Below are 12,834 nucleotides of genomic sequence, written 5' to 3'. Positions count from 1 at the left end.
TCACAGAGACACCTGGACAGGTCTCCAGTCCATCACAGAGACACCTGAGACACAAAAAGCATTCACTCTCTCTCTCACCTAGGGACAATTTAGAGTTACCAGTCAGTCTAACATGCATGTTTTTGGTGTGTTGGAGGAAACCGGAGTACCCGGGGGAACCCCATGCATGCACAGAGAGAACATGCAGACTCCACCCAGAAAGGTCCCAGAACCAGGACTTGATCTTGCGACCTGCTCGCTGAGAGGCGGCAGCTCTACCAACTGATTCACCGTGCCGCCTGAAGAATGAACCATTTTTATAAACCAGCATCACACGGCGTGACCTCCATTAGCTGAGACCACACACACACACACACACACACTACAACATGGATTGATTATTGAAAATAGTTAAATGTCTTATTTTTATACATTTAGATGTTTGATGAAACAGCTGAGGCCAGATTTCCTAAATATTTACAGAAACAGTTTTGATAGAAATGACACATTTTGAAACGTACGGACGTTTAAAGCTGATTTTATTTTACATTTAAAATCTGTTTGCATCAAACTTCAGCAGCTTTTACAGTCAAAGACCGAAAGACGGTGAGTTTTATGGAAACCGGAACAAAACAAAGTTCGTGTATCTGAAGCTGAAAATTAAACTCAGGATCAGAGGAGGAGCTGTCGCCACCGGAGTTCCACCTGGACCGTGTCCAGGTTCAAACAAGTTCTTCTTTAAAAGTTGAAATCCAGAAGATTCATTTATTGTTCAGTTATTAAAAACTGAAACTTAAAAAACATGAAAGCTCTCAGAACAGTGCACGTATTTAGGAGTGCCTCGATAATAAGAGTTATCTGTTTTATCTGCTGCTCGTTAAAAACAGATTGTAAATAAAAACTTTGGGAGCCTCAGAGCTCGTTCGTCGTTAAACGCAGCCGAACCTGCAGAGTTTAATATTTTATTGAAGATGTTTTAAAGTTTGTTTCTGATTCCAGCTGCTTTCTGCCAGAAAATAATTCATCCAAAGGTTTCTGTTGTTTGTTTGTTTGTTTGTTGTGCAGCACACCACCGTTCTTCCCTTCATCATCATCGAGATGAGGACAACCCACCACAAATATCCCAGAAGGCCTTGGGGTCTGGCGGCCGTGTGCTGCTTCGGTGTGGGCTACGTTCTCTGGTAACGAGTTTCCTTTTTCCAACACGCTCAAACGCAGCATGATGCATTTAGGTTACGTCTGTTTTCTGGGCTGTTTGAGTTCTAAATCTGAACCTTCAAATATTAAAACATTCAGTCGAGTGGGGAAAGTTTGCTTTTACGTTTGGCTTTTTATATTATTCAAAATGTCTAACTTTTAAAGTCCCCCCCCCCCCCCCCCAATCCTAAAATAAATAAATATATTTTTAATCTGTTTTGGTGAACTGGCTCGTGTTTTTAGCCTTTAGCTACTGTTCTGTGAATTTTTAGCTGCTGTTTTACCATTTTTATCTATCATTTAATATCATTTAGCTTTTAGCTACATACCTGTTTGACTTTTTAGCTACACTTTTGCTAATTTTAGCTTGTAACCAGAGTTGCTTATATTAGCTTTTAGCTTCAATGTTGCTGAATTTAAAGGATTAATTTTGTAGTTGTGATTTAGCTTTTTGATGCCGTTTTGTTTGAAGTTTAGCTGCTCAGTTTCAGCCTCTTCGGCTGATCTCGGCCCTTCAGCTGAGCGTTGGCCCCGTGTTTGTTTCGGGTGAAGCAGCGTGTAGTCGTTTAGATTTAACCGCGCGCTGCAGAAATGTTTTCTCCGTTTGTTGGAAACTTCACGTTTTAACATTTTAAAATGTTTTACGCGAAACAAACGCTTCTTTTCGTCTCCCCCTCAGGACGTGCTGGGTGCACCAGGTGACGGGGGTGTGGGTGTACCCGGTGCTGGAGCGCGTCGCGCCGCTCGCTCGAGTCCTCTTCTTCGGCGCCATGACGCTGGTCATCTGCGTCCTCTACGTCTTCGGAGAAATCCTCAACGGCTACATCTGGGACCACCTGCACACAGGTAGAGCCCGAGACGGGTCGGCGCCGTCCGACGGACGCACAGCTGGACAACCCTGAAGGTCCGGACGGATGAGACGAAACATGTTCAGTGAGAGTAGGGAGCAGGTGGAAGAGAGCCTAGAGAAGTGGACAGAGAGGGAGGCAAGCTGAGACAGAGACGGGCCGTCCACGTGTTGGACAAAAGATTTGTCTTCTTGGATCTTAGTTTGGAGCAGGAGATTTAACGGAGTTCAAATCGATTTGGGCTCAAACTGAAGAAACGCGAGTCGGTCCGGCTGCAGAGCAGAACTCCGGGCTCAGAGGGTTTTTGTGTTTGGACCTTTTGGTTCTGCAGCTGGTTGATCTTCACTCTTCCTGTCTTTCTGTGTCTTCCTCTCAGAAAAGGTTAAAGGGGAGTGACGTCTGGACGAGCTTCAGAGGACGAGCCGGACCAGAACAGACGGAGACATGACGCCTGTGTTTTATTTATTTCAATGGTAAAAAGCAGCTTTGTTCCGTCAGCCGAAGAACCGCAACGTTAACCGATCATAGGACACAGACACTTAAACGCACCGTTCAGACGGGGAAACACACAAACGCCTCCTGAGCTCCTACAGAACATCTGAATGTCAGAGATGTGTTGAAGGAACCCCGACGCTGTTGGAAGGACAAAATAAAGTCCCCTCAGTCCCGACGTGTAGTGGTTTTGATTCTTTTCGTCTCGGTTCAGTCGGAGCGTCCGAGTGAGAAATGAACGATTGAACAAAACGATTTGTCCAATAAAAACATCCAGATGTGTCGACAGACGCAAACATCCAGCAGCTTTGATCCTCGTCAGCTGAGCTGCGGTAAGTTCTGTCGGGATGACCCGGCCCGGTCAGGTCACGGTACAGCTGGTCCAGGAGGGAGACCCAGACCTCCTCCTCTCCAGCTCCTCCTGAGGAGGTGACCCAGGTCAGAGACGTAAAAACAAACGCGTGTGTGTTTTCAGTCGTTTGTTTTGTTCGGTGAAAACGCAGAAGACGTTTTCTTTTAGATCAGATTCTCAACAAACGCACAACAACAAAGTTAAGAACGCCACAAACCAACAAAACGAGCAATAAAACCCCCAAAAACTTTTAAACTTTTTAAAACTCGTCAGATTCAGATTTAACTGCGGCCGAGTTGTGCTCAGAAACAGACGAGTTTCAAAATGTTGTTTTAAATATTTAGATTTTATAAATTATGACGGGAAGTTGTTGAACTGCGTGAAGTAAAATAAAACATCAATGCGTAATTCATAAATAAAAAGTGGTTTTATTAGAAAACTGAACAAAAACAAATTAATATAAAATAATTTCTTTGTTTGGGGTCAGTCCTTCCTTGTTTTGGGTTTTGGAGCTGAAAATGGAAATGAACAATAATTTATTACATTTGACTGATTGTTGTGAACATTTAAAACGTTACACAATAAGATATGAATCGGTGAGTGCTTTATGAGAGTTTTGTTTAAAGTTGTCCTGCGGTTCATGTGAAATATTTTGCTAACACACAGTGGAAAGCTGTGTCTGCCTTAAACTTATTCAAGATGGCCGCCACAAACAAGGGACTTTAGGAAACTAAACAGTTTATAACTCAGCCATTTTTACAGATGTGGAGCTAAAAGTTGGTGCGGTGGGAGCTGAGAGTCATTCACAATGCAAACTCTGAGGGCTGACAAACTGAAGGACGTGCTTGTTTCAAACTTTGACAATAACTCTTGATGGTTTCCATCGTGAGGAGCAGACGAAGGAAAACATTAAGATTAAAAACAGGAAACAAGATGAAGAAAACCCTGTTTACCATTAGGATTCTCTTGTTTGTAGAAAGTTTTCAGCATCTCAACAGCTTCTTCAGCTCTGTGACCTGAAACACACTGAAAACACACACACACACATTTGAGCACAGAGATGATAAAGTAAAAACAAACACACAACCAGGAGCACGCACCTTGAACTTTGTCCCCGTGTGAGGAAGGTCTGCAGAGGAGATGTCCAGAACTGATCCGCAGCCCCCGAAACGCTCATTTCCGCAGCCGTACACGACCACGGGGATCTCTGAGAGCTGGTGAAGGTCCAACAACAACGTCACACACACACTGACAGGGAGGTGAGGGGAGGATACTGAGGAGGCGCAGGGCTGCAGCACACATGATGCACGGCTCCACAGTGACGTACAGAGCCGTCCGCTCACACACGCGCCCCACGTCCAGGTTGCTATGACGACACCAGTCCAGTACCTGGTCCAGGGCGACCATCTCCGCGTGACGAGTTGCCTAAAAACACCACACACACACAAACGTCACACTGTGTGTTCTAGATGATGATCGCCAGAGTCCCAAATTAAAAGCTCCTTCAAGCCTAAAAAGTAAAAGAGCTTTTTATTATTGTACACTGGAGTTGGGCCCAGAACAAGGACCAAATATGATCCGTTAAAGAATGACTAACATACGGCAAGTAGTGATAATTGGCAGGTCTGCCCAACAAACTGGAGCTAAATGTTCCAAGAATAGACGAGATGATCTAATGTGAGGACCAGGAGGATTAATTTCCTCCGCAGAAACAGAAATCTGTATTTGTCAGGTGGTTTCCTCAAACACAAACTGATTAAAATGAGATTTTCTTCATTTTTCTTACATTTTTAGTCTCGTTGACTTCATTCCTTCCTCTCCCCACCACCTTGTCTTCGTAGACCATCAGACATCCGACAGGCACCTCTCCGTTGTTCAGAGCATCGCTGGCCTGCAGAAACATTTTACATGAGGGTGGACAAGCAGAAACATTTTACATGAGGGTGGACAAGCAGAAACATTTTACATGAGGGTCGAGAAGCAGAAACATTTTACATGAGGGTGGACAGGCAGAAATATTTTACATGAGGGTCGACAGGCAGAAATATTTTACATGAGGGTCGACAAGAAGAAATATTTTACATGAGGGTCGACAAGAAGAAATATTTTACATGAGGGTCGAGAAGCAGAAACATGAGAAATCTTTAAAAAAAAAAAAAGATGTGAGGAATTTCCAACAAAATAGTTCATATAGCCCCGAGTTATTGACCACAAAGTATATTTTCATTACAGTTAATATTACATTTAGATATAAAGCATACTTAATATTACTTATAAACAAACTTTCTAATAAAATATTGTGTTCACTCGCAATATGTACTTAGGGTTCTGAAGGAATGAAAAACTACGGATACAATTTTATGTAATTAAAATGTGGATTTTCTTCTGTTACAATAAACCTAAGGCAGTTCATAAATGATACTGTATACAATGTGTATATAATTGTATATTATAATGTGTATATAATTGTATATAATGTGTATAATAATAACCCAAGAGAGAAAACTCACCATTTCGAAGGCGCTGCACATCCACTTCTCAATTTCATCTTCATTCGGACAAAAACTCTCCAACAAATCTACTTTATGGCCCTCCTCTGTTCCCATAGCAGTTGTTATGTTATTTTACCTTTCATTAAAATGACATTTTGGTTTAAAGTTTAAAATAAATATCGAGCATTTTGTGGTTAGAAGAAAAATCCTTCCATTCGTTTATCGTGTGTACTTCCTGACCGGGGGAAGATAATAATAGACGGACCATCTCCGGCTGAAACCGGAAACCAGCGATAGAGACTGATCAGATCATAGATGTAAACACGTGTTATATAAACACGTGTTTACATCTATGAATCATTCGCGGGAGAGTCTGCGAATTCATTCAACCTTTATTTAAACAGGTTAATCCCATTGAGCCTCCGGGACTCATTTACAAGAGAGACCTGATTTTAACAGAGTGATGACAACAATGGACAACAACGACCACAATACAGTCATAAAATAGACATAGGTACACACGTAACAATTTTCAGTCAGGTCATCTGGACAGTTTCTTATTGATTATTGACAACACCAGCCCGTTGAAGAAAGCTCATCAGAGACTCTACTTCCTCAGGCGGCTGAGACGAGCTGGTCTGGAAGCTCAGTCCTCACCTCCTTCTACAGGTGTGCAGTGGAGAGCATCCTGTGCTCCAGCATCAACATGTGGCATGGAGGCTGCACAGCTGCAGAAAGAAAAGCTTTGCAGAGAGTGGTGAAGGCTGCACAGAAGATGTTGGAGTCAGTCTCCCCACCATCACATGACATCACATATTATTGTCTTAGATCTTATTACTGTTTTACTTTTACATTTTATACTTTTGTTGGATGTAACATGTACCACATGTGGTGCAAATGAAAAATAGAGAACCTTGAATACACAATCATTTTTTCTGCTCTACCTAACGGAATACTGCAACTCTACCGAGGTGCAGCTACGAACACTGATCTACATAAAAGCGGGTTATTGATCGGACATGTTGACATCACCAAAAAGAAATGCTCCAATAAACTCATTTGGTTGTGGTGGCACAGAGGTTAGAGAAGATGGGCCTGTGATCAGAAAGTCGCAGGTTCAACTCCCTGGACCGACAACATCAAAATGTGGGTGGTAAAGGTGAAACACCCACACCTGCCTCCACTCTGAGCCCATGAGCAAGGCCCTTAACCTCCATCATCTGCTCCCAAACAGGTCTCTTGAAAATTAGTTATCGTGACTGAATGAGACTACCTGTATAAATAAAGGCTAAATAAGTTTAAAAAAATATACAAGGTCACATTTACAAAAGTTAGCTCTGCACTCTGGCAGGTCCTATTGATCTATACAGTGAAACTGATTGGACTCTATCCTGATGCATGCTCAATAATCCAGGTAGAAAAATCTAAAAAAGTTAAATCTGGTCCTCTGGACATTCTCTGGACTGAGGAAGTCTCTCGGATGAGAGACGAAACGTTTCTACATTTTTTTGTTGTTATGCTTTGTTTTGTTTTTTGGAATGTCCAGAGGACCAGATTTAACTTTTTTAGATGATTGGACTCTAGCTTGGTTGATCGGACTCTGAACTACAAGGTAAAGGAGATTCCCTTCAAAATTGTACACATGTATCCAGCGAAAAATATATTTAAACTATTAAACTTGTAATTGACTTGCTTTTTCTGTGAATCCAATGTTGAAACATTTCCGTATTTATTTTTCAATGTGCAATGTAAGATACTCTGAACTGACTTACAAGACTATACAACTTGGGACAACTTGGGACCCCGTGTACATAATTTCGCTCCACCACATGTACCACATGAGGTGCGAATGACAATAAAGAAACTCTGACTCTGACTCTCTGAACTTAAAACCAGGCAAAGAGTCACCTTTGATGAAAGAGACCATTTTTTTATGGACAAAGAGCCCATTTTATACAACCGTTGCTGCTCCTCGGGAAGTATCGCATTCATAAAGCCAAATGGTCTAATCCAAACCAAACATGGGATACTTCCTCCAAGAAGTCATGAAGTTATGGTCAGGTCTCTTGTAAATGAGTCCTCGAGGCTCAATGAGATTTTCCTGTCTAAATAAAGGTTGAATGAAAAAATAACTTTTTTAATTATGACTCAAATGTCAAATACATCCCTAACAAGAATATACAAAGACAACAAAGTCCATGCTCAATAATCCAGGTATGAAATCTAAATATAATATAAAATATACAAAGACGATTCTCAACAAGTTCAAGATTCATGATCCATCTCCCTGACTGTTTCATGTGCCCCCTGGCATTTTGTTTGTTTTATTCATGTTGATGATTATTTAACAACCAGAAGTTTTGTATGTCTTACAATTTTCAATAAAGAGAGAGAGAAAAAAGATACACGCGTTCTGATGACGTCACTGCCGCGACTGTTAAATCCAAATAGGAAATGGGGCCTGTGCAATAAAAGCACACAAATGTTTAGTTGGTTTAGAGGTTTTCGAAACTGCGTACATTATGTAAAACTCAAGAGCTTCACAAAAACACGTCAAAATAGTCAATTACATTTTTTTTTTAATGTGACAAATGTTTAAGTGTACTTGATCACAAACGGCAGTTTGTTTAATTTTAAATGCATACACTTTCATTTATATTTAGCACAACTAGAATTTTTAATGCAAATACGTGGTCTATCTTAAAACCGTGCCGGTCCGACGATCACTGAAATAAACGTTTGTTTCCGCGCATGCGAGGCGGACTGCAGTTTATTTTGAAACGTAAACCGGATGTTCGGTATTTGTCGTTGCCTTGATCGGGAACTTTTAGCATAGCAACCGAAGGCTGCAGCCAAATACACTTAATTTAAAAATGACTTAAAAAGTGAGTTTTAAACAAATAAAACGCAAGGTAGATTTTAAAGTTTGGATCTCTGAAAATGCTTTCGTCTGTCTGGAATTTTATGAAACGCCATAAAAAGAAGTTTATTTTCACCGGAGCTCTGGTTGGAGGTGAGTGTGCTAGCACACGCGCCAGACTTCGCTAGTAAAACGGAGCACAAGTTTGTTTTTGAGTTAATATTAAAATGAGTGCGTCGTAGACTGTGTTTAAATATAGTTTATGAAATGTAAAGATAGTCCCTTTCATTCGGCTGCAGAGGTTTTTGTAATGAACTAGTTTATCTGATATTTTTCACAGGAACTAGGTATTACTGTGCATCATCGTGTGCACGAAGACGCTTGATTTTATGTTCTTTAAATTTCGAGCAACTGTTGACGTCACGTGTTGCTTCTTTTCCAGCAAAAACAACTTCTATAATGGTTTTTCGTGGCTGTGGTTATGCTCATCTCGCTGGAGGTCCCACCTCAGTTTCCATCAGGTTAGGGTTCTGGACTCTGGACCACTGCAGCCCCTGGGTTCTTTTCTTTTCGACCCATCCCGTTGTAGATTAACTGCTGTGTTTGGGATCATTGTCCTGTTTGGTCCAAACTTCAGCTGTTGGACAAATGGACTCACATTTGACTCCAGAATCCTTTGGTCCAGAGTTCATGGTCCACTCAGAGACTGCAAGGAGCCAACACCCTCCACTGTGCAACAGCTGGTAATCTGAGGTGTTTGCTGCAGTGCATTATGGGTAAACATAGGTTCTTTGGACTGGTTTTGTCTCAGAAATCTAGTGGTTCTTACAGGTGAAACTTTCCAGACATAAGGCACGTTGCCACGTTGTCTTTAGACCGAAGATGCTTTCAAGCTAGCCATGACCTTTGACCTTTGACCTGCTGTTTAATCTAGAGCGTCCTTCTCTGAGCATTGCATGGTCTGACTTATGTTGGTGTGTCCACTCCTGGGAGTTTTGTGAAGTATTTTCCATGTTCTGATTTTTCTTCTGTAGATCGATGGAATCATCATCTGCTCCACACGGTGGTCTGTGCTTGTGTCGGGAAAGGAGTCGGGTGTAAAAACAATCGCCAAGTCTTTGTGCGAGTTAGTTCACTGTGGTGACCCCTGAAGAAGGGAGCAGCTGAAAGATGATGATGGAATGCAACTAGTTTGGAAATGACTTTTGACCTTTCCCAAATTAAAGGGCAGCGACAGCTCCTTCTTTAGTTATTGCTGACGTCTTTCTGCCTTGGTGTTGTGTTAATACGCCTGTATGCTTCAGAACACTAAAACCTCCTCACTTTTTGTCACACTGATCATTTTTAGATTTTTCTGTTTTAAGTGGCAACGTAAACCTCAAATGTTCCTTCTGGGCTGTAGATTCCCTGCTGCTTCTTGCTTACGTTGCTGTTCTGCGTGTTGATCTTGTCTCAGGAGCGTACCTTTTGGGTAAATATGCTCAGAAGAAAATCAAGGACGTTCAGGAGAACGAGGCGTCGGCGTACATCGCCCAGGCGAGACGACAGTTCCACTTTGAGAGCAACCAGAGGACCTGCAACATGACCGGTGCGCGCCTGAAATCACTGGTGACGTTTGGACGAGACACTGTGAGGCGAGGCAGGTGAAGAAGGAAACAGTTTAGTCGCAGCTTGTTTATTCTGTTTTTCAGTTCTGTCGATGCTGCCGGCGCTCAGAGAAGCCATCACCACTCAGCTCAACTCTGAGAGCCTCACTGCGCTGCTAAAAACCAAGTGAGAAGATGCACCAAACACAACATTCCAGATGTGCTTTTCAACACAGCTGTTACCGTGCTCATTCTGTAGCACAGCCAGGCCACTGTTAGCTGCTTTTAAAGTTTAGCATGAAGCCTAACGTAAACGAGAAATCTTTGTGTTGATTGACAGACCAGCTAATAAACTGGAGATCTGGGAGGATTTAAAGATCATCAGTAAGTTTTGATCTCTGAAGTTCATATCAAACGTTTTAGTTGTGGTTTCCGTCACTGAGATGTCTATTTCTGCGTGGAACCTCGTTTTCTTCAGGCTTCACCCGCACCGTCGTGGCCGTCTACAGCACCTGCATGCTGGTCGTTCTTCTCCGAGTGCAGCTCAACATCATCGGAGGATATCTTTATCTGGATAACTCTGTGGGAAAGAGCGCGACGGTGAGGAAGCCACGCTGCCGTCAAGACTCCCCACAAACACGTGCTTATTCATCTGCAAAACCACGGCCAAATAAATACAATATAAATATAAATACAACCGAAGCAGCTGACGTCCAAAGAACATCTGATTAGAACCACCTTCAAAGATTACAAGTAAACGATGCACCTGACGTGTTTGTTTTTATTTTACCCAGAATCCTCAGGCTCCTCCGGACGTCCAGCAGCAGTATTTGTCCAGCATTCAGCATCTACTGGGAGACGGTAACAAAACTAAAATCAGCCAAAACGTTCGGCAAAACTGTGGATTAAAGCTGAAATGAGCAAAATCATAGCTAAAAGCTGAAATTAGCAAAATCATAGCTAAATGCTGAAATTAGCAAAATCATAGCTAAAAGCTGAAATTAGCAAAATCATAGCTACAAGCTGAAATTAGCAAAATCATAGCTACAAGCTGAAATTAACACAATTGCTTAAAGCACAATGCAGCAAATTGTAGTTAAACCCTAGAATTAAGAAAACCATAGCTAAATGCTACAATTAGCAAAGCTGAAGCTAAAAGCTACAGTTAACAAAAAAATAGATAAAATCTTAAATTTATGACTGGTTAAAATATCACGTTTGTGGAAGTTTAATTGTTAACAACTGTTAAGGAATGCTGACTCAGCATTCATGTCCAGCAGACCCACAGGAGAGTCCAGCTCTGATTGGGACCTGTGCATTTGTCTCGTCAGGTTTAGCGGAGTTGATAACGGTCGTGAAGAAGGCCGTCCAGAACGCTCTGGGAGGGTGAGAGTCGTCGTTGGGACGTTGGTTTCTTTAATTTTAGCCTGTTCTTCTGCGACAGCCGTAGAGTAGCTGCTGATGAGTGTTCTGCTGTCCAGGGTTTGTCTGATGCAGAACTTGTCTCTGCTGGAGCTGGAGCAGCAGCTGAGCTGGATCAGAGCCGAGGTGGAGGCCGACTCGGACCGGTCTCTGTCCCGGTACCTGCTGGCGGACGACGAGGACGCGCTCTGTGATCAGGTCAGACGTTCAGCTGCGCTCAGGCAGGAAGGAGTCGAGCTGTAACTCTGTTTCTCTCTCCTGCGCAGGCGTGTGGATTAACGGAGAACGACGCCATGACCATCAGATTACTGAACGAGACCAGAGACATGCTGGACAGGTGAACTCACCTGTCCACACCTGATTTATTCTTTGGGTTTCTCGTATTGTTTCAGCTTTTTTAACGTAGAGTTTTCTGCTTTGTGTCTGACGTCAGTCCGGACTTCAGCAAAGTTCTGAACGTCTGTCTGAACCGAGGCTTCTCTCGGCTCCTCGACAATCTGGCCGACTTCTTCCGCTCGCCTCCTGGAGACTCCGCCCCCAGCTCTGCACCTGACAGGTACCATGTTGGTGGACTCACCTGCACGTCAAGAATAGTCCATCTGCATCAGTGAAAACTGGATAAGATCAATTAATTCAACGTTTGTTAACACAGATAATGTTTGAACTTTTACCGAGGCTCATTCTGTTTCTGAGTTTTCTTCATGTTATTCCGAGTGTTTTCAAGAAAACACCTGTTGGACTGTTTCTGAGAATGACTGAACTATAGTCAAGTTGAAGTTTTCTGAGATAGCTGTGGCAGCCATCTTGAACCAAAATGGCTCCAAAAGTTAATCAGTTTATTCAGAGACCTCTTCCCTCCAGGTCATGTGACCTCATTGTGGCCGTTAAAGAGTTCTGTTTGTGTTTTTCAATGAGAAAAATGGCGTCTTTGTGTGAAAATGACGTCACCATGGTAACTCAAAACGGCAGTAAACGTAACAGCACGCATCACGGCGCCGAGCCGGTCGTTTTGAAATAACATCTGTGAGGGGGCACGTTGTGGTTCGGGTCACATTAAAGTTGAAGGAAGAGCACGACCCTTGTCAGGTGGATAATAACAGGGTGCTGCCTTCAGGCACTCCTCAATAAAACACAAACTTTCCTCATCACCAAGTTTAATCCTAATTGTTTTCCAAACATTTTACTGTTTCGTCACGTTTGAGACTCGAGCAGCTCCTGCAGACCGGATCTGTTTCACACGGAGCTTCCTCTGCTTCTGTGTCTCCTGAAGCCTTCAGTCCTCCATTTTGGTTCCGTTAGTGTTTTTCCTCACAGTGACGGCTGTGATCGAACTAAACGTTTTACTGTTTATTCAGTAAATAGTTCAAGTTTTATCCGATCTTATGGGACGAACTCGGGTGGTTTGGGTCCAAACGGACTTTTCAGAAGGTGTTTGTGTTTTCAGCCTGTCTGTGGTGAGTCTGCCGCTGGCCAAGATCATCCCCATCGTCAACGGTCAGATCAACTCCATCTGCAGCGAGACGCCCAGCCACTTCGTTCAGGTGACGCTCAAACCGCTGCGGCTGTTTCCACCAGACACACAAACAGGAAGTAAACAAAGACCGCG

General features: G+C 42.7%; 3 protein-coding genes across 4 annotated transcripts in view; 2 read left to right on the top strand and 1 right to left on the bottom strand.

The window, feature by feature from the left end:
• aig1 (androgen-induced 1 (H. sapiens)) overlaps positions 1-2,694 on the top strand; it is a 26,761-nt gene extending 24,067 nt beyond the window's left edge. The window contains exons 4-6 of one of the 2 annotated variants that reach the window (XM_037685970.1): positions 1,045-1,160; positions 1,856-2,022; positions 2,406-2,694. In XM_037685970.1, the coding sequence (XP_037541898.1) occupies positions 1,045-1,160; positions 1,856-2,022; positions 2,406-2,410 (288 nt within the window). In that variant the 3' untranslated portion in view covers positions 2,411-2,694. Of the gene's footprint in view, positions 1-1,044; positions 1,161-1,855; positions 2,023-2,400 lie in introns of both variants that reach the window. The other variant, XM_037685968.1, reaches the window with a different exon arrangement.
• Positions 2,695-3,341: 647 nt separating this feature from the next.
• adat2 (adenosine deaminase tRNA specific 2) lies at positions 3,342-5,627 on the bottom strand. Its single transcript, XM_037685973.1, has 6 exons — positions 5,379-5,627; positions 4,655-4,759; positions 4,143-4,293; positions 3,969-4,075; positions 3,822-3,894; positions 3,342-3,380 (listed from the first exon to the last, which is right to left on the bottom strand). Exons 1-6 carry the CDS (start codon positions 5,472-5,474, stop codon positions 3,352-3,354), a joined length of 561 nt encoding a protein of 186 aa, XP_037541901.1. The 5' UTR covers positions 5,475-5,627; the 3' UTR covers positions 3,342-3,351.
• Positions 5,628-8,162: 2,535 nt separating this feature from the next.
• The window catches only part of pex3 (peroxisomal biogenesis factor 3), a 7,627-nt gene continuing 2,955 nt past the window's right edge, over positions 8,163-12,834 (top strand). The window contains exons 1-11 of the mRNA XM_037685974.1: positions 8,163-8,373; positions 9,677-9,808; positions 9,912-9,993; positions 10,147-10,190; positions 10,285-10,406; positions 10,601-10,667; positions 11,138-11,192; positions 11,288-11,426; positions 11,495-11,565; positions 11,662-11,784; positions 12,673-12,769. Coding sequence (XP_037541902.1) covers positions 8,301-8,373; positions 9,677-9,808; positions 9,912-9,993; positions 10,147-10,190; positions 10,285-10,406; positions 10,601-10,667; positions 11,138-11,192; positions 11,288-11,426; positions 11,495-11,565; positions 11,662-11,784; positions 12,673-12,769 — 1,005 coding nt within the window. The 5' untranslated portion in view covers positions 8,163-8,300. The remainder of the gene's footprint in view (positions 8,374-9,676; positions 9,809-9,911; positions 9,994-10,146; positions 10,191-10,284; positions 10,407-10,600; positions 10,668-11,137; positions 11,193-11,287; positions 11,427-11,494; positions 11,566-11,661; positions 11,785-12,672; positions 12,770-12,834) is intronic.

The sequence above is a fragment of the Nematolebias whitei genome, chromosome 12, assembly GCF_014905685.2.
Source record: "Nematolebias whitei isolate Nwh7 chromosome 12, NemWhi1, whole genome shotgun sequence".
NCBI classification, from domain to species: Eukaryota; Metazoa; Chordata; class Actinopteri; order Cyprinodontiformes; family Rivulidae; genus Nematolebias; species Nematolebias whitei.
The sequence above is the reverse complement of the archived record's forward strand: the minus strand, read 5'-3'. Positions and strand labels throughout refer to the sequence as shown.

Excerpts from the sequence above, each read along its gene's own strand:
- adat2 (XM_037685973.1), bottom strand. The coding sequence starts at position 5,474 with ATGGGAACAGAGGAGGGCCATAAAGTAGATTTGTTGGAGAGTTTTTGT. Across the intron at positions 4,294-4,654 it reads AAGTCAACGAGACTAAAAAT|GCAACTCGTCACGCGGAGAT; the intron begins GTAAGAAAAATG and ends TGGTGTTTTTAG. Across the intron at positions 3,895-3,968 it reads ACACGGGGACAAAGTTCAAG|TGTGTTTCAGGTCACAGAGC; the intron begins GTGCGTGCTCCT and ends GTGTGTTTTCAG.